This window comes from Amblyraja radiata, chromosome 7, assembly GCF_010909765.2.
Source record: "Amblyraja radiata isolate CabotCenter1 chromosome 7, sAmbRad1.1.pri, whole genome shotgun sequence".
In the NCBI taxonomy this organism is placed as follows: Eukaryota; Metazoa; Chordata; class Chondrichthyes; order Rajiformes; family Rajidae; genus Amblyraja; species Amblyraja radiata.
This window is the reverse complement of record NC_045962.1, coordinates 44,584,235-44,604,918: the sequence shown is the minus strand read 5'-3', so window position 1 is coordinate 44,604,918 and position 20,684 is coordinate 44,584,235. Positions and strand designations below refer to the sequence as shown.

The window sequence follows — 20,684 nt, the reverse complement described above, 5'->3', positions numbered from 1 at the left end:
GGGATGATGCACTTTGCTATGTCAAACCTGTGCAGGACTTACACAGTAAATGGGTGTTGCAGAACAGAGAGATCTGGGAGTACCAGTGCATGGTTCCCTGAAAGTGGTCAGAGAGGTGAAATAGTGTGGTGAAGAAGGCTTCAAGAGTTCAGAGTCTTTCCTTTGAACATCACAGAGGACACTATCAAGGTGTCCTATTTTAGGCCAACATAAACATTACAATTCGTCAGTATAAAAATTCTCATCCTATCACTGATGCTCACAATTTCACACTGCTTCACTTTAAAAAAAAAACAGGGAAAAACACATCATTGTTAAGCAGGTAACGCAATTGAAAGGGAGTATATTCAGATCTACAATGAGATACACTTTGTTGGGAAGGTACTGAGTGCAAAAGTTGGGTCATCATGATGCAGTTGTACAAGTCGTTGGTCTTCTTCTTCTTATCGAGTCCACACACAAGATTAGAAGTTGTTCAGCCAGAGCTGAACACACTTCTCGGCATCTGCACAATGGTGTCTGTCTTGCGCTTCTTGTGCTTCTTGTGCGTGGTGGTGGAAAGATTGGTTGAAACAGGGCCGCGACGTGAACACTCTTTCCTTGGCCCCAAGTCGTTGGTGAGACCACATTTGGAGTACTGTATGCAGTCCTGGCCAATCCGCATTAGGCAGGATGTCATTTAGTTGGAAAGGGTGCAGCAGAGATTCACCAGATTCAACAGAATAGGAAATGCCCTCAAAAGTCCCAAATGAGCTGTGCATTTGTCCCTTATTAATCTAATATTTATAGCCCATTCTTTTGTTTCGCCCACTAGTAGAAACATATTTACATACAACATATAAATCAATAGATTGCAAAAGGGTTTGATATTTGGCCAATTATCAGCATTACCTTTTCTGGAGAAAGAAGGCACAATGTGTTGACCATCCAACCAGCTACAGCCCCTAATTGCTAATGTAATCTCTTGTACCTCTAGTTCCCCTGTCTGTTTAATAAAGTTTCCGTGAAAAGGAGATTTTTCGGTAATTTTTTTCAGCATTAAAATTCTGTGATCAAAACACAGAGCAAGTTTGTACTTTCCTGTCGTTCACGTACTCTTGTTCAATGCAAAACAACATGACATTCCATAGACCAGTAGAAATCAGGTGACTCATCTGGCTTCCATCTGTCTGGCCGATATAATCTGCAGAAACTATTGTGTGGTTAAAACTATTGTTCATGTTTCATAACCCACAGAGGGAGTTTAATTACTGCGTGAGGGTCCTTAAACCTACATGAAGTGAGGAATTCTGGAAACATAACCACGAAAGCTGAAGAAGGTCACAAGATCTTTACAGACACTTCAGACACCTGGGGTTAATCTCAATGATCAAAATGTTCACATTTTAGCTTATGTTGGAGCTGCCAAATGAATACACTGTACAAATAGAGACTGAGTAAAATAAAAACATACTTTTAAAAGTCAAAGTGCTGCCACCACAATTTTTGGTGCTTAAAATGCGACCACAATATGTATTCCTTTGTTAACATTTTTAGCTAAGTGTTCAAATATATTTTGCAAAATAAGCTGATGGAAATGAGTGGCAAATAAGGATATTTTTATTTTTAGTTGATGATATTTGAGTCTGATGAAGGGTCTGGACCTGAATGGTCATCTATTCCTTTTCTCCAGAGATGTTGCCAGACCTGCTGAGTTTTACTCCAGTATTTATGTCTGTTGTAGGATATTTTTGAACTGTGTTTTGATCTAGAAGTTGGGAGCAGATTAAATTAGAATATTGGCACAATAAACTCCAATGATCTGTCATGCTCTGAACTTTGGTAGTGCCAGACTAGCAGATTTTTCAGACTATTGGATGTAACACCCGACACAATTTTTTTATTCACTTTAAAAAAAATTGTTTATTAAAAAATATTAATTTGTCAGTGAACCAGTTAAGTTTAAAGGGAGTGCAGGAACTAGAGCCCCAGAGTGACAGAAAGAAGCATGGCAAACCACTTGGTGATCCAGATTCTGAACCATTGGAAACCAGATTATTGGAATTGTACTGTACTTGTAATGGAAAGATTGCAGTGCTGTGGACAAAGTGCAGGATCACTGGTCTATTTGTATAGTCCCTGTCTGGTCTCCGTCTGCTGTACGAAACTATAGAAATGCAAGTATTTTGCAGGCATTGATCTCATTCTCCTATCTTAATTGAAGGATGATCCTGTGTACTCTCCAAACTGAATAGACGAAGCATTGCTTATGAACCGAATGCTGCCAGCACCCAATGATTCCTCAGCAGCATCTTTACAGTATTGATCATTGGATCGTGGGCAGGACCAGAAATCCTCACTAGGGTCTCTCTTCTTGTCCCATGGTGGGCAACACCATTGACTTGGGCTTGTGTTTTCCCATGTCTTAAGAAGGCAGTTGTTTTTTTAGTTGGAGCCAATGGTTTCCACATTATTCTTCTTAGCCACTTCAAAACCCACAAAACCAGAGTGGAAGTAAGTCAGTCTTGATCCTGAAAGACTGGCTGAGAAGAGGAGGACAACTTTCTAAGCTCATCCCACATTGGTTGGCCATTTGGATTAAATTCTGGAAGGCAGCTGGAAGTTGCAGAACTCAACTGCTTACAAGACTCAGCACCTCTGATAGAGTGGTTTGGGTGCAGGAAGAGGGGAGAGAATGAAATGTTGGGGAGAAATTAAGTTAACACCTGAGAAGGAGGGTGTCAGAATGATTGTTTGTGGATTGCAAACACTGACTCCATGATCAGGAAAGAAGAAGAGAGTTATACTTCTTGAGACCTACCTCGTTGAACAAGCATTGAATTCTTTGGCTCAGTGTCAGATTTTAATGGGCATCACTTCTTGGGACATTTTTAGTGCATTGATACCAATGCAAGTCTTAATCATAGAAGGAGGTTGAGTTCCTCAGCCCAAAGCAGAACAGGAAAAGCCCTTAAAAGTCCCGAATAAGCTATGCATTTGTCCTTGACTGACTGTACACTAACCCTGGGGTCTGTGGTGTATAGAGAGACGAAAAATGCCAAGTAACTTAAAAAAGGAAAAATAATGCTCCTATAAACTTTGTGCAGTGCAGCATGCTGGTAGAATGAAATGCTTCATCTTCTTGGTTTACCGCTTTTAAATATATTCAATGAATAAGCACAACAGCAAAAGATAATTTATTGCAGTGCACAGTTCATTTCACTCTGCAGAGTAGAGACTGAACACTCAAGCAGTCAGACACTGGCTCAAATCTAATTTAATATTGATAGTGTTGTTAGTCAATGCTGTTTGTGTCTACTTAATCAAAATGGCAGGCGTAATTATCTGCCGAGCTTTGCTAATGGAGTTCTATTATACTTAAAAGATCCATGACAGCCCATTTTCTTTTGCTTCATATATTTGTGTGACGCGCAGTGCGTATGTTTTCGTATAATCGTATTCGTATAATTCCGAATTATTCGTATTATTCGTATAATCCCGTCCTTACAATCTTATGGTTAGAGTTTAGTAACTGCATATTACTCTGACCTGTCCTTCAAAGGCAGGAGTCACTATTCACAGGTTTTGTCTTGTTGCAGTATTGCAGTTGGTTATTAAACTTCTTATCTTTCCAAACCCTGTGGGATTCCAGTGACTTTATGTTAGTGTGTTTCAAAGCCTACTTGGGATCTGACTGTACAGTTGTGCGTAGATTTATTTTGTGGTCCAGTAATGGTACTTTACCGTGCATAACATCTGTGAGATAGGCTCACAGATTGCAATGGAGCTATTTTAGAACAAATGTTGTGTTGGGAACACGGTATTAGATATCATTCTCATTAGATATCATTCTCAGCCTGCCTTCTTTCCAAATTACAACAGCCTTCTTTCCAAATTACAACTGCAGCTTTCCAAGTTAAAATTGTGGCCAGCACGGAGAGTCTGAGGCAGATAATGTGCTCTGGTGTTTAAGACATGTTCATTCATCCAACTTGGAATTGCTGGTCCACATTGGCTCCACATGTGGACAGCATAATGATGAAAAAGATAGACACTAAAAGCTGGAGTAACTCAGCGGGACAGGCAGCATCTCTGGAGAGAAGGAATGGGTGATGTTTCGGGTCAAGACCCTTCATCAGACTGGTCCAACCAAAACATCTTTGACCCGAAATGTCACCCATTCCTTCTCTCCAAAGATGCTGCCTGTCCCGCCTAGTTACTCCAACATTTTGTGTCTACCTTCGATTTAAACCAGTTCCTTCCAAAGCATAATGATGCAGTTGCCTAACAGCGACACAGGTCCAATCCTAACCTCAGGTGCTGCCTGCCTGCGATGTTTGTACGATCCCAAAGAGGTGCAGGCTGGTTCTACAACTATAAAATGCCACTATTGTGTGGATAAGTGGTGATTGCATGGTCTAATTTCACCCACACTACTCCAAAGGGGGTGCAGAATGTGGAATACAGGTAATCCCAACGTGCATCAGGATCATAAGGCAGGGATCGCTAGTGATTCAGATTGACCCAGAAACAATTAGGAACTTTTCAGCACCCACACAACTATCACTAAATAATTGCATCATTTAAATGACATGCTAATTCTGTCCAGTGACTGTAGCACATGTATGTGGGACTGAACCATAAAGCAGTAGGATGCAATAGATAGTGAGTATCCACATCTGTGATCTCTCTCTCCTCACCACTCAACATCATCCCCTCTTTGCCCCAGTGTTTGTGCCAGGACTTATTCACATTGTGTAGTGGAACTCTCCCAAAACCACATCACTTTTATGTAAAAATCTTCTCAAAAGCTCCAACCAGTAATTTGGTGAATATTTTTGATCTCTGTGATTTACTGTTCTTTTCCAGATCTGCTTCTTTCTGTGAAATGTTTCTGTATCTATTAAACATTTGTGGCATTATAAGTGCAAGATATATTTTTAATAATCCACATAGACCATGGTTTATCATGTACCTGCCATCTGTATGTACCTAATTAATTGGAATGGCCTGTCACATCTAGTAATTAATTTATTCTACAGTCACTGTATGCCTTGTCACTTTCATTATCCTCGCTGTTACGTCATCCCACATATTATGTATGAAACCACAGGTGGCTAACTCCCACACTAGCAGTGTTCAACCATTCCTCTACACACTGGGCGGCACAGTGGTAGTGGTAAAGTTGCTGCTTTACACAGCTAAAAACCCAGGTTTGATCCTGACTATTGCCTGTACGGAGTTTTACGTTCTGTATATGACCGCCTGGGTTTTCTCTGGGTTCTCCAGTTTCATCTCGCATTCCAAAGATTTGTAGATTAATTGGCTTTGTAAATTGTCCACAGAGTGTAGGGTAGAACTGGTTTATGCACGATCATTGGCCGGTGTGGGCTGAAAGGCCTGCTTCCATGCTGAATCTCTAAAATAAACATTGAACAATGCAAACTATGCTCTCGCAGGCACAGAATATTCTGCCCATGGTAGGAGAAAGGGGGAAGATTTCTTTATATATCTGGATTTAAAGGGTCCAGTCTAAACGCATGAGTAACTCCCTCTTCCATATTGTTGTCCAGGTAGCTACTTGACCCTTTCTGAAGGTTGCACCCTCTACCTTACTGTTGTCCAGGTGACGCCCTCCAACTTATTGTTGTCAAGTGATACCCTCCATCTCATTGTTGTTTGACCCTCCACTCTATTTAGTATTCCAAATGTAACTTACTCACTCCAATCATTTCACTGTTTCCCATGTGGAATACCCTTTGGATAATACACTCCTGTTTGTTTACCGAGAATAATTTCCCTCTGCTCCTCCGACATTGTGAGAAGATAAATCTGAGATTGTTGTGAAGAGATAAATGTAGGTTTATTTAAAACTACTTGCCAGTGACTTGTGACTGACTGTAACGTTGAAATATATGGTCCTCATTCCAGTCTTGTCTGTTTTCCTGAACACAACAAAGGATCGCTAATAGCTTTTTCATAATAAAGATAGCGAATGCTGCCTGAGAGAACCTCCCTCATGCTAGCTGCAGGTCATCTCTCCTAAATAAAAAATGCGTGACATGGTTCGGCTGCAAGTAATAATGACAGAAATGCCTTGTGTCCTGTGCATTTGAAGAAAGAAAAATGCTTGTACACTGTGATGAATGAATGCAGCTTTATTAAAATTCTATAAAACAGATGTTTTACATTTCAGTATGCTGTGATCAGGGTTACTATTCATGTAATTGGTTGTGGAGGGTAATGTCTGCTTTTATGTGGTATGCATCTTATTTTCGCTTGATGTATGCTGTCTTCACTGGTGGACTGCTGCAGTTAATATATTTGTTTATTTTGAATTTGCCTGCTAGCTGTATTTGACAAGCCCTGGGTTTGAAGCCTCAACAATTGTTTTTATTTAACCAAATGACTTTACCTCCACAAACAGAGTAAATGTGGTGCCTTCCAGTGTGATTCCATTGACTACTTACATTTCCTATGGCATCTCTTGCATTGAGAAAGTGGAAATGTTGACTGTCCCTGCCTCTGTATTTCCCTCCTATACGATTTGTTTTTGTCCTCTTTTTCTCTAGGTAGGTTTTTGTCCGATTCACTTATTTTCCCTTGTCATTTTGACATGCCCAGACAAATATTCCCTCATATCTCCTTCCTCTCTCCTGCATGAAATCTTTCTCCTTATCCAGCTCCTTCCCCAGCGGCAGGGAGCTGATTCTTTAAGTAGGCCTACAACTTGGTCTTAGACTATCGATGTTTTGGTAGAACTGTGTATTGCCTATCTTTATCTAGCGACTGATATCTTTAGACAGTTGGGGGTCTTTGAGTATTCTCATGCATTCCTCGATTTGTAGGAACGGTTTGTGGGTTTATTTCAGAAATGCCGATTGAAATGATTGAGTTGGTTGTGGTGCTAGAATTGATGTGAGGTAGAAATACTGCTTTAAATTACAACATCCACAAAATCTGGAAACCTGCATCGCCAATAACAAAACGGTCTTGCCATAGCTGAATCCTGCTGCGATTATGAGAGGCTTCCAGAAAACACCCACTGAATCCTGATTTAAACAATAAAACCTTGAGAGTTCGGATTTGGGAGCAGTCAGGTTGTGGTGTTGGTTTTGTCGCCAATAAAGTTTCCACAGAAACTCATTTCCATAATTGCAACCATCGTATCACCCATGTACCACAACTATCAGCTATCACGATGGAATATTATTTGTACATTAATATATTCAGAGCCATAGTGGAAACAGGCCTTTTGGCCCAACTCATCCCTGCTGACCAAATTGCCTGCATTTGGCCCATTTCCCTCTAAATCATTCATATCCAAATAATTGTCCAAATGTTTTTTAAATATTGTAATTGTGCCCACCATACCATCTAACCTGTCAGCATGTTCCAAATACCCACCACCCTGAATATGAAAAGGTTGCTCCTCATATCTCCCTTTAAATCTTTCCCCTCTTACCTTAAAGCTATGCCCTCTAGTTTTAGATTCTCCATCCTGGGAAAAAGACGGTGATCATTCACCATTTAAAGATAGTAAACCTTTGTCATTGACATAGCCAGACTGAGTGAGATATTACTGGCAGTAGGTGACAAACAGTGTATGATCTTCTCATGACCTTCTGATTCACTCTAATGTGGATAGTCATCAGTGCATTCACATCAACCTGGAGCAACGAATGAGGCCAAAGAGGAATTATACTCTAGCCTGGAACATTCCATGGCCCCGGTCCTAATGAGAGACATAGTGATCCTCCTTAGTGACTTCACAACAAAATGAAGACGGGAACAAACCTCCAGAAGGTTTGATTTGATGTACGGTAAATAAAATATCTGACTGGACCTCGGTGCTGGGAACCTCAGGTGCTGTCGGTGTGGGATTCTGGGTGCCCTGGTTTCATCCCACAACCCAAAAACTAGCTGATTGGTAGGTTTATCGGTAGGTGATAAAATCTGGGGTGTGGGTGTGGAGGGGGTGTTAGGGGTGGACATTCATGAGAATATGAGCTGAATAATAGTGGGATTCATGTACTGTATAATTAATATGAATTATTATAGGGACTTGGTCGGCCAAGGGATCTGTTTCCGTGCTATGATTTTCATTCTCAAAAATAGGAGAAATTACTGATCTGTCTTCCATGATGTTTAATAGTGAATTCTTGAGTATCTGTGAGGATGAACAGGGTCGACCACTAAACAAGACCAATTGTTCTCTACAGTTCAAGACCAACTAACATGGAACGTATCCACCAGCTGAGGAAGGAGTATCACCAGGCCAGGAGGGAGGGTGCTGTTCCATCGTACGAAGAGCACGAAGGCAGGTGGCGGCCTGGAGACTACGAGCCCACTTGGGTAAGTCTTATAGGTTTTGTGAAGGGATCACCACCATGCTCTAACCCAGTCAAACAGGACTGGCTTCTAGTGTAACCGAACAGAAGTAAAAATCTACAGTGACCTTAACTTAAGTACCAGTTGCGCTGATTTCAATCACAGCTGCCTTGAGTATGTGCTTTACAAGCTGAAATGGAACTGAACAGCACAGGTCAAATGTATTTTGGCCAGCAGTAGGTAACAATAAATATTTACTTATACCACCATATGGTTTCTTGACTTGTCCCAGATAGATGGTTATTTGGCTACCTCAATGAGAATTCTGTATTATTTATCCACGGACTTTTTTTGAGCATTAACTTTAGATCAAGGCACGTTTTTTCAACCATTTCTACAGCAATATTCTTTTGTTTATCCCTTAAGGGCATCATGTTTTGGGGATTTGCCTCCCCAAGTGCAGGGGAGGCAGTTCAATCAGTTTATTTTGATTTACTAAGCAGGGAAAGAAAAACAGTGCAGGCTTCCCAAATACCAGGAAAACAAACAGCAGCTGATTTGCCCTCATAATTGCTTCAATATAGTAACTGGCAGTTGGGTGGTTCTGAAAGCAATGTGTTTGTGTATAGCTAACCACAATATTAAGAATGATACTGTGACTAACTCCTTACTGTAGAAGAGGTTACTAATTATCCCCTTACAAACTTCTCTCAATCTGAGGGGAATAATCCTCTTCGTACTGAAATGAACAATAAAGATGAAAGAACCTAAGACCTTTGAGATAGAACTTTATATGCAGTGCTTCCTTTGAACTTTTCATTTACTAATTATATTAATATAACAGGGATTGGAATAGGCTTAATTGTATGGATTTAGGTGAAAATCCTGGAAGCGCATAACAGGTCAGGCAGCATCTTTCCCTTGGAAAGAGAAACAGAGTTAACATTTCAGGTGGAAGAAAGAGTGGAAAAAGGAACCATATGAGAAGGTGAATATCTCTGGCAAGATAAGGCCGGGGCTGCCAACGTGTGTGGCACAGCTGGTATAACTGCTACCATACAGTGCCAGAGACTTGGGTTCGATCCTGACCTCCACTGCTGTCTGTGGTGGAGTATGCACATCCCCCCTTTGTCCAAGTGACTTTCATCCAGGTTTTAGTTTACTCCTGCATCCCAAAGATGCGTAGGTTGATAGGTTAAATGACCAGTGAATATTGCCCCTATTGTGTAGGTGAATGGTGGAATCTATAACGAGTTGATAAGAATGCAGGGAGAATAAAAAATATGATTAATGTAGAATTAGTATAAATAGATGGTTGATAGCCGGGATGGATTTGCTGGTCTGAAGAGGCTGTTTCCATGTAGTATCTCTATGACTCTCTCATTATAGTTAATCCCAATTACAGATACTAAATCCAATAGGAGAATGCTGGAAATGCCCTGTAGGTCAGGTGGTGTCCGTAGAGAGAGAGAAACTGCGTAAATGTTACAAATATATAACCCTGGCCAGTTCTGATACAAACAGGAAAAAAGTTACCTGAAATTGTTGAATTTGATATTGAGTTACAAAGGCACATGCCTAGACACCAGATGAGGTTAACAAATTTACATTGGGATCATCAGAGCTGTATATTAGGCTGTGGACAGATAGATTAGAGAGGGAATGACTCAGAGAATTAAAGTGACAGACAAGTGGAAGCAAAGTATAATCTTGTGGAGTAAATGGAGGTATTCATTAAAGAAGTCACCAAATAAATAGTCATTTTCTCCAATAAAGGGGAGAGCAGGGTATTTCATATAGTACTGGATTTCAAGCAGTTTGCAGTATACCTCATTGGTAGAAATGCAAGTGGGAGAGGAAATTGGCTGGCGTACAACCACTAAGAAGGTGGTCAGCAGTTTTGAAGACAATTGCCGAAGCCGACTCATTAGTGCCAGAGACATGAGGAAGGCTGCAGCCCTAACAGCCTCCATGTGCTCCCGCGTGTGTGGCTCGCACTTCGGACTCATAAGCCACACTCGATCCCACAAAACATGAGTCTGCACATCCATGCTGTCGTCGTCTACTATGGGCCACCACCACCCTCACCACCAGAAGTGCAAGTGAATCACAGCTTCACATGGAACAACTGTATGGGTCCCTGGAAGGTGGCAGGGGATGAAGTAAAGACCAGGTGAGGTACAGAGAGAAGGTCATAGGGCGGGGAATGGATGGTGGAGGTGGAGAGTCACAAAGGGAAGAGTCCCTGCAGAATGCTAAGAGGAAGAATGAACAGATGTGTCTGGTGATGAAATCTGATCAAATGGATGTGGTGCTTGGAGATGACAGCCCACATAATAAAACCTGCATGAAAACATCAAACCAGAGTTGGGAACTTCAATACAATGACTTTCTTACCATTTGTCCACCGGAGATAAAGATTGTAGGAATATTGGACAAATTTGTTAGGATTTGCTATGCGGATTTGGCATGGGTGTGAAAGAAAAGCTGTGCAGAATGTTGTTTATGTTTTTTAGAATTCATTCCCTCATTTTAAAGATGAGAAAATACTTTTCATGGCTTCTGTCATGGGGATCATGTTTGTTCACCAGTAAAACAATGTTGATGGCTTGTTGCAGAGACATCAGCCAGGGGATTTCCTCAGACCATGCCTGCTTCCTACTATTGTAGTCAGTGCATCGCAGTCTTCAGATGGACCTTGAACCATCTGAATATTTTGTTACATTTGTCATGATATTTCCTGATTTGTATCTGACAACAGCAATTTGCAGTTAATTTACAGGCTGATATTTGTTGCATATCCCTGGGCTGCTCACAGGAATCTAGGCAGATAAAATTGATAGCAATTTACAAAAGTTCATGTTAAGGTACATAAAATAAAGAATTGTGCAGGGCAGGAACAGGGAAGGTAATTGGCGAGACATCAGTCGGTGGGTGAGGTGCATTAACAATGTGTGGGAGGCCAGAGGTGGAGCAAAGCCGCATTCTCGGAGGATTGCAACATTGGATAAAGTCACAGAGGTAGGGAGGTATGAGGCCAAGGAGCAAATGAAATTACTGGATGACTATTTTATAATTAAGGCGCTTGTGGATAGGCAGTAAGCTAATGGTAGTTAACAGACGCAGACAGTGATGCTTAAAATACCTAAAGATTAAACTTTCCTTATTCCCATCAGATGCCAGAGGTCAACCTGCCATAATGTAAGAGGGTCAAGCAGCCACAGGTTTCTTGGACATAAGGTTGTGATAAATATAGGATGACTTGCTCCACATAATGGGTATGAGTAAGTGATATTCAGTGAGACATCTGTATTCATTGCTTCATAATCAATGATGAGATTCCCAAGTGTACTTAACTGTTTTTGCTGTATTTTTAGAGCTCCTTTCAGTACATTTACTTATTGCTTTGTCAAGATCAGGAGTTAATAATGATTGCCATCACCACCAGTTTTTACTGAACCATGACCCACTCACCCCATGCCCCCTCCACCCACATCCACATGGACGTACTGATACACAGTGTCACAAACAGGCTAGTGGATGATTACAAACTTGCACTCAATTCATGAGCTCACAGTTGCTAAATGAGATGATGTGGTCCAACAGAGTCCCAGGAGTTAGAGATACAGCGTGCAAACAGGCCTTTTGGCCCACCGAGTTCGTGCCAACCAGTGATCCCTGCACATTAATAATATTCCACACACACTAGGGACAATTTACACGTACACTAAGCCAAGTAACCTACATACCTGTACGTCTTTGGAGTGTGGGAGGAAACCGAGGATCTCGGAGAAAACACATGCGGTCACGGGGAGAACGTACAAACTCCATACAGACAGCACCTGTAGTTGGGATCGAACCTGGGTCTCCGGCACTGCACGCGCTGTAAGGCAGCAACTCTACCGCTTCGCCACTGTACCGAGTTGAATTATCATAGTTTGATCACAAAATCCTGCAGATACTGGAAATCCAAAACAAAATGCATAATGTTGGAGAATTCTCTACAAATATTTGCATGCACTGCTTCTAACTTAAGTCACTGCATTCTATGCTCATGACTGCATTCTAGGCTGCTTGACATTCAGAAAGCTAATCCAGAATTGGGTGATTGCTGTGCAGAACATTTTCCTTCAGTCTCAGGGTGTTTCCAGGTGCATGTCACTATAATTTTTCATCCATCTTCTCCTCTGACCTGTCTGTCTTCAGCTTCCTATGCTGCTCCAATAAACCCAACGAAGGCCATGGGAACAGTGCCTCATTTTCAAGCTGGACATGTTACAGCCGTCAGAATTAATAACTGGATTCAGTAGATTCGGATAATCAGCCATTCAAGGCTTGTCGCTCATATTTCACATTCACTTCTTTTGCCCTTTTTGTCATTGCTGATTTCATTAATCGCCTCCTGTTACGTCTCCCCAGACATACCTTTTGATAATCACCTGCCTTTACCACCTTTGTCATTCAATCAGTTCTATTCTCTAGACCTTCCTTTTATGCTCTCTATTCTTCCCCTTTTTCTCTCCATTTTATTCATCCCTTAACTTTTTATATTAATGATTTAGATGATGGGATTAATAGTAACACTAGCGAATTTGCAGTTGACACAAAGCTGGGTGGCAATGTGAATTGCGAAGAGGATGCCAGGAGGTTGCAGCGTGACTTGGACAGGTTGAGTGAGTGGGCAGATGCGTGGCAGATGCAATATAATGTAGATAAAATGTAGATGAGGTTATCCACTTTGGCGGCAAGAACAAAGACGCAGATTATTATCTCAATTATGTCAGATTAGGAAAAAGGGAAGTGCAACGAGACCTGGGTGTCCTTGTACATCAGTCACTGAAAGTAAACATGCAGGTACAGGAGGCAGTGAAGAAAGCTAATGGCATGTTGGCCTTCATAGCGAGAGAATTTGAGTATAGGAGTAAAGAGGTCCTTCTGCAGTTGTATAGGGCCCTGGTGAGACCACATCTAGAGTATTGTGTGCAGTGTTGGTCTCCTAATTTGAGGAAGGACATCCTTGCTATTAAGGCAGTGCAGTGTAGGTTCATGAGGTTAATCCCCGGGGTGGCGGGACTGTCATATGAGGAAAGATTGGAAAGACTGGGCTTGTTCACTGGAATTTAGAAGGATGAGAGGATATCTTATAGAAGCATATAAAATTATATGAGGACTGGATAAGCTACATGCAGGAAAAATATTCCTAATGTTGGGGGAGTCCTGAACGAGGGGCCACAGTCTAAGAATAAAGGGGAGGCCATTTAAAACTGAGATGAGAAAAAATTTGTGGAATTCTCTGCCACAGAAGGCAGTAGAGGCCAATTCACTGGATGAATTTAAAAGAGAGTTAGATAGAGCTGCAGGGGCTAGCGAAATCAAGGGATATGGGGAGAAGGCAGGCACGGGTTACTGATTGTGGATGATCAGCCATGATCACAATGAATGGCGGTGCTGGCTCGAAGGGCCAAATGGCCTACTCCTGCACCTATTTTCTATGTTTCTAGGTTTCTGCTCAAAACGTTATCAACCCGATGCTAATTCTGTTTCTCTCCCTGCAATATCTGAATGTTTTACGGTCTTGTGTCATAACTCTGAGATGGATGTCAGGGTTGCATTTTGTTGACAAGCTGAGCTTTGGACTTGAAATGTCATGGCAGATGAGTGCTTTTGGTCATGGTAGACTAGTCAATTAAGTTATCATTGGAGTGAATGCATGAAACAGAAAGGAATTCATCACTAGTGTTACAGTTTATTGCAGAGCCGTTGTAAAATGGATGCTTCCCAGGGGGAAAGATAACAACCAATGCAAATGTAGTCATCGGGGAAGTAACCATCAGGAATAATGAAATAGTAAAAAAATCTTATTTGAACATAAAAAGCTCCAGAAAAAATCATTTATAAAGATACAATATTGCTTTATCCACAGCTGTCCACTGCTATCAGTATAAGATGGATTTTATTGAGTGTTTTTCCACAGAATATTTCTCCATGTATGAATGCCCTTCCCTTGCTCAACTGTTGGAAGTGATCACCTTTTTTTAAACTTTCATAGCCAAGTGAATAAGAAAACTTCATCCATACTTTGCCCATACTTTTTATCGGTATTCCACAGACCAGAGGATGTGTGTAAGATGATTTTTTCTTTGTGTGGATTGGCCATTTCCTGTGTTGTAAACAGTATCTCGAGAATTCTCTACTCCTTATGTTTCCATGTTTATTTCTGTGTGACTAAATTAGTTTTGTTTTTTCAATGTATTAATACTAAAATAGAATATTATCAAATTGTGTAACTGACACTGCGTTGTGCAGTGAGGACAGGAAATCCCACTGAATGTATTCATAGGGAGTGCCGCCGCGGAATGCATCAGCATTTCTGCAGAATCCCAAGGATTATATCCGTATTTTTCTGATCAGATTTGTCCTAAGACTTGAATTTCGACAATGCCTTCACTACCCCGCCAGCCCATTCTCGTATTGTGGTCCCTGGTGTATTTATCTCCAAAAAAAACATAGCAACCAAATTACATACAGCAAGTCCAGAAACCACAAATTGCGAATGATCATATCAGGTACTTTAACAATGCTGGTTCAGGGCTTAATATGAGGCAGAATACGAGGGGGAACTCCACTGACTTGTTTCAAAAATTGCATTATGTTCATAAGTCATAGCAGCAGAATTAGGCAATTCAGCCCATTGAGTCTATTCCGCCATTCAATCATGGCTGATCTATCTTTCCCTCTCAACCCCAGTCACCTGTCTTCTCCCCATAACCTTTGCCACCCTGACTAATCAAGAATCAGCCACTCTCCGATTAAAAATACTCAACGACTTGGCCTCCATGGCCGTTTGTGGCAATGAATTCCACGGGTTCACCACTCTCTGACTAAAGACATTTTGTATGTCCTTTTATTCTGCGACTGTGTCCTCTGGTCCTAGACTCTCTCACTGGTGGAAACATCCTCTCTACATTCACTCTCTCCAGGTTTTTCACTATATGGCAGTTAGTCAATGCTCTGAGGTTCCCCCTCATCCTAAACTCCAGCGAGTACAGGCCCAGTGCCTTCAAACGCTCATCATACGTTAACCCAATCATCATCGGGATCATTCTCGTAACCCTCCCATGGACCATGTCCAATGCCAGCACAGATATGAGGCCCAACTGCTCACAATACTCCAAATGCAGTATGACCAGTACCTTATAAAGCCTCAGTAATACATCCGTGTTTTTATATTCTCGTCCTCTCGAAATAAATGGTAACATTGCATTTGCCTTCCTTACAACCAATTCAACTTGCAAATAAACCTTTTGGGAACCCTACACAAGCATTCCCAAGTCGCTTTGTACCTCCAATTTCTGAATCCCCTCCCCATTTAAAAAATAGTCTATACCTTTATTCCCACGGCTACCAAAGGACAACATTGTCCTTCAGAGAAAATGATTTAAACTTTCAGAGCATTTACTGAACAATATACCCAGTGGATTATCCACTTGCTTCCTCAGCCTATTCATTTACCTTTCATAGCAACATTAGCCTAAAACAGCAGAATTTTATCTATTATGTCGATTAGCATTTTTATGGTAACTTAAGACATACTGTCACAGGGGTAGATCTGATTGGACATGTGGGTCAAACTACCCTATTTGCCTGCCTGTCTTGCCTATGTTGGCAGCTTGAAGTGGCTGACATTCACAGTAACGTCTTAGCTTCCTGGACAGTGTCGTTTAGAAATCTGCTTCCACCTTTGCCTTTTCAGTGCAATTAATTCCACTTTGGAGTAGATGTAACTATTGAGGACCTGCCTATTGTAACTGAGCTGTAATGTTAGCCTGTGAGTGGCAATTGTGACAAACTGGAAAAGTATATTGTACTTGTATTGTTGGACAAACAATATCATCAATTAGTTTGTTTTTGGATGGATGTTACCTGAGGTTCAGTCAATAGAATACTCAACTCTGAGCAAGTGCGTATTATTTATAGACCGTTCCAGTGATTTGATGACAAAATCTAGGTTAGCAATCAAGTGCAGTACTGAGGAAATGCAGTTTGGATTTATTGCATTTCGTTGTCTCTGTACTGTACACTGACAATGACAATTAAAGTTGAATCTGAATCTGAATCTGAATCTTAGATGGAGAAGACAGCTTGTAGATGAGGTAGTCCTGAGATTTTATATGAAATAAGATGTCAGCAGGAACATGAAATGTCTTTGGCCTATTTTGTGAAAGGACAGTGCAGTTTTCTTTTATATCTTCTGTGGCATTATCAGAGGATGCGCAGAAGCCTTCTTTTGAGTGTTTTGGCCAACATTTATTCCTGCGCCAACACTTTACATTGAAACATTGACTCGTTTCTCATTCCACAGATGCTGCTTGACCAGCCGAGAGTTTGCAGCATTTTCTGCTTTTGTTTCAGATTTCTAGCATCTGCGGTTTTCTTTTATTGTCACTCAACAAAAGTTCAATCGTTGCTGTTTGTGAGAGGGCACTGTGCACATATAACATTCTGTATCCCTTGAATTACAATTTTGAATGCACTTTTATATTACTGCATTGGCTGTGAAGTATTTTGGGACATCTCAAGGATATAACCAATGCTATATATAAATACATCCCTTTCTCTCTTCTTTTAAATAGTCCATTATCTGCTGAAACTGGAAACTTGCCTTTGAACTGTGGAGAAGCACAGTGGTTTGTTTCTCTTAAGCATGGAGGTGGCTGAGGAAAAGAAAGCTCTTTGATTTTGGTATATGTTTGTTCCATAGAGGAACGGTGTGTGTGCGTGTGCTCACTTTTTGGTAGTTTTAGTCTGGGATTAATCCAGGCTAATGCATCTGCTACCCATCTGCAAGTCTGCTCACAACAAATAGCATCAAACTAAAATAAATCTGTGTGATGAAAAGTGATACTCCCATATCATATCGCTGTCATTCCAAAGCCAGCTCGCTCAGGAGCCCACATTTCCAAGCTTAATCTGAGAGCTAATGAAGGTCAGTGTGAGGGTGAATTGGCACCTTAGTGTCTGCATGTGCAGTTTATATACAGGCAGTTCCTGGATTATGTAAGGATTCTCTTCCTGAGTACTGTCCATAAGCAATTTTCTCTGTAAATCAGAAACATCCGTTTCTATCAAAGCACGTACCATATCGCTCTGCATACACATGCTATAATTGTATCATTTCATTAAGTAATCCCATTAATGTTTCCCATAATAACATGTATAGAATATATACTACATCCTGTCATTAAAGAATGCTACAAAACATTTTATTACAGGTCCACCACTGATTTTCTGGCACTCTTGGTTCCAGACCCTTGATGGATTATCACTTTTGTTGGACCAACAGAGGTCATGTCCTTGGGGGAGCTATACAAATGGAGAGAAATAAACTGAGTCAGAATTGCAGATGGGTAACATAGAAAAACATAGAAAATAGGTGCAGGAGTAGGCCATTCGGCCCTTCGAGCAACGGGCAAAAAGTTCCAATAGAGACAGAAATCGAGCTACTTAAAGCTGATAACTTTGACACGGAGTCCCGACGGCTGTAATGTGCCCAGACAGAAGACTACAGACCGATAGATTGGGGTGGACAATGGGATGGGGAATTAAAGTGGCAAGCAACCAGAAGCTTAGGATCCTACAATAAGACCATACCCAAGTGCTACGGTCACCCAATTTGGTACCCTCAGTGAAGAAGACACCTGGTGAATGCTGAATGCAGAACATTCAGTTCTGAAGAAGTGCAAATTAATTTACGTAGAAGGAATGTTTGGGTCCCTGGATGGTGGGAAGAGCAGAAGATAGGAAGGTGGAGTGGCGATGGAGTAGGGAGTAGGGATTAGCAACTTACAAGGAAAATCCCTTCGAAATGGTGAAAAACAAAGGGAGGGGTATATAGGTCTGGCATTGAATATTGTTGGAACTATTGATGATCTTTTGGATGCTGAGGTTGGTGGGATGATGGGTAGAGATCAGGGAATCTCTGTTCTTGTTATGTTCAAATAAAGAGGGGTGAGATCAGATGTGTGGGAAGTAGATGAGATGCAATGCTTTTGAAATGATACTGATCTAATGTAGGAAACAAGGCAATCCATTTCAGAAGAGTCAGCTCCCAAAGGGAAATTTAATTATGAGCAGGGGTCAGTTTTATCATTAATTGTAGTCAGTATTATCATGAGGAAAATCAGGAAATAAACTTCATTACAACCGAGTTCTAATGAATGTTCTATTTCTGGTGTTTTCTTACCTTCGGATCATGATGAAGTGTTCACTATATTCTAATGTAATTTCAATGTTCCCAGATCAGATGACAGTTCTTTTACCCGCACCATTTTGCATCCATTTCGAGAGTTTAAAGCTGATTTTATTAGTCCAAACCCAGAACTTACATTTCCAAGTATTAGGTCATAAATCTACATTGGTCACTAATATTCCCAGAAGTGAATTCTGGAGGACTTTCTGCAGCAGGAGAGTGGTTAAAATAAAATAGTTGAGGCAATTAATATAAATGCCTTTACGAGGAAACCAGCTAAGTGGATGAGGGAAAAAGGAATTAGAGTTGCGTTGATAGGATGAGATGATGTAAGGTGGAAGGAGGATAGAGTGGAGCACACAGGCTGTGAATTCAATAAAATTTCACTTAAACCAAGCTGTCAGTAAAAGTGGATTTTATGAGGGCTCCCTGTTCAGCTACTTTCTTGTTCATCAGGGACTGCAGTGCATTGCAACTACTTTACTGCATGTGAGGTGCACTGGACGATTATGCTGGAAACCTGGGGACCAGAACACAGGGTCATTAACTCAGGATATCCCAAAGGGCTTTATAGTCAATTATACACTTTCACAACTGCAGCCCGACACCATTGTCCTGGTGAGAAACACGGCAGACAGTTTATACACAGCAAGCTTTTACAAATACCAATGTGATAAATATCAAATCATGGTTATGAAAACACAATGAACTGCAGATGCTAGTTTACAAAAAAGACAAAAAGTGCAGGTGTAACTCAGCGGGTCAGGCAGTGTCTGAGAAAGGTCCCATCCCGAAAACTCACCTATCCATGTCTCCAGAGATGCTGCTTGACCCCTAAGTTACTGCAGCACTTTGTCTGATTTTTATTTAGATGTTGTTGGTTATAAATGTAAGAGCAAAATAAGCAGGAGCAGGTGTCATTAACTTGTCCCGCTCTTTACCAAGATCAGGACTGATCTTCTAGATCAGAGTTATTTTCCAGCACTATCTCTCGATTCCTTTAATGATCAGAAACCAATCAATCGCTGCCTTGAATGTACACAACCCACATCTCTACTCAGTTTTCAACTGTCTACCCTTTATTCTGAAACTCAACCTCTGGTCCTAGACCTCAACCAGGTAAAACCTCCACCCTGTATCCAGCCTGTCAACCCCTTCACGACTTTGTTATGTTTTGATGAAATCTCCTTTCAATCTTCTAAACTCAAGGGAACACAATTCTAATTTACTCAATTTTTCCTGATATGACCAACCCATTACCCCTGGAATCCATCGAGTGTACTGAAGAAAGGTCTTAACTCAAAACATCACCCATTCCTTCTCTCCAGAGATGCTGCCCATCCCACTGAGTTACTCTAGCATTTTGTGTCAATCTTTACTGTACCCTGTATGGCAAGCACATTGCTCCTTCGGTAAGGGGACTAAAACAGTTCACAATACTCCAGGTACTAGTATAGTGAAGGTTCCACTGTTCTTTGTGCTCTGACATCTTTACAACCATTTGAGAGAGAGTAGACTTAATTTTAAATAATGCCAAAGTCAAAACACAGCAGTTCTGCTGTGTGGCGCCTTATTTTGTGTTCATGCACCTGGAGTCCACAAGCCTCCCAACTAGAAGCTAAAATAGTAAGATTAAACGAGAACTTACCAGTTTGAAGTTTGATCTGTATTTTATGAGGAGTTACGATGAGGGATTACTTGAAGAACCCGTCCAGCACGCATGCGCGACATACTTCAAAGCAGCGGTGTGGAATCACAGACAGACACAGTAATTGAAATAAATATAGTAAAGAAAAGGAGAGCTTAGTTACCAGTTTGATCTCTATTATTGAGGGTGGGAGCGGAGGGCACGTAATCCCTCATCGTAACTCCTCATAAAATACAGATCAAACTTCAAACTGGTAAGTTCTCGTTTAATCTTACTATTTTACTTCGGAGTCACGTGAGTGACTACGTGAAGATTTTAAAGCTCTGTGATTTCAAACCGTGTAACAGTTCATACTTCACTCGCTGCCAAAGTCATTCGAGGGAGGAAGTATCGTAATCAACCATGAATCTGTTTGTAAAACAAAAATGGTGTTATCAACAATAACAAGACAAATGCTCCCCCGGGCTTAAATTATAG

General features: G+C 41.0%; 1 protein-coding gene across 2 annotated transcripts in view; it reads left to right on the top strand.

The window, feature by feature from the left end:
- Positions 1–20,684, top strand: part of pard3b (par-3 family cell polarity regulator beta) — a 1,048,449-nt gene that overhangs the window by 899,833 nt on the left and 127,932 nt on the right. For both annotated transcript variants that reach the window (XM_033024356.1, XM_033024355.1), the window contains exon 21: positions 8,202–8,334. In XM_033024356.1, coding sequence (XP_032880247.1) covers positions 8,202–8,334 — 133 coding nt within the window. The remainder of the gene's footprint in view (positions 1–8,201; positions 8,335–20,684) is intronic.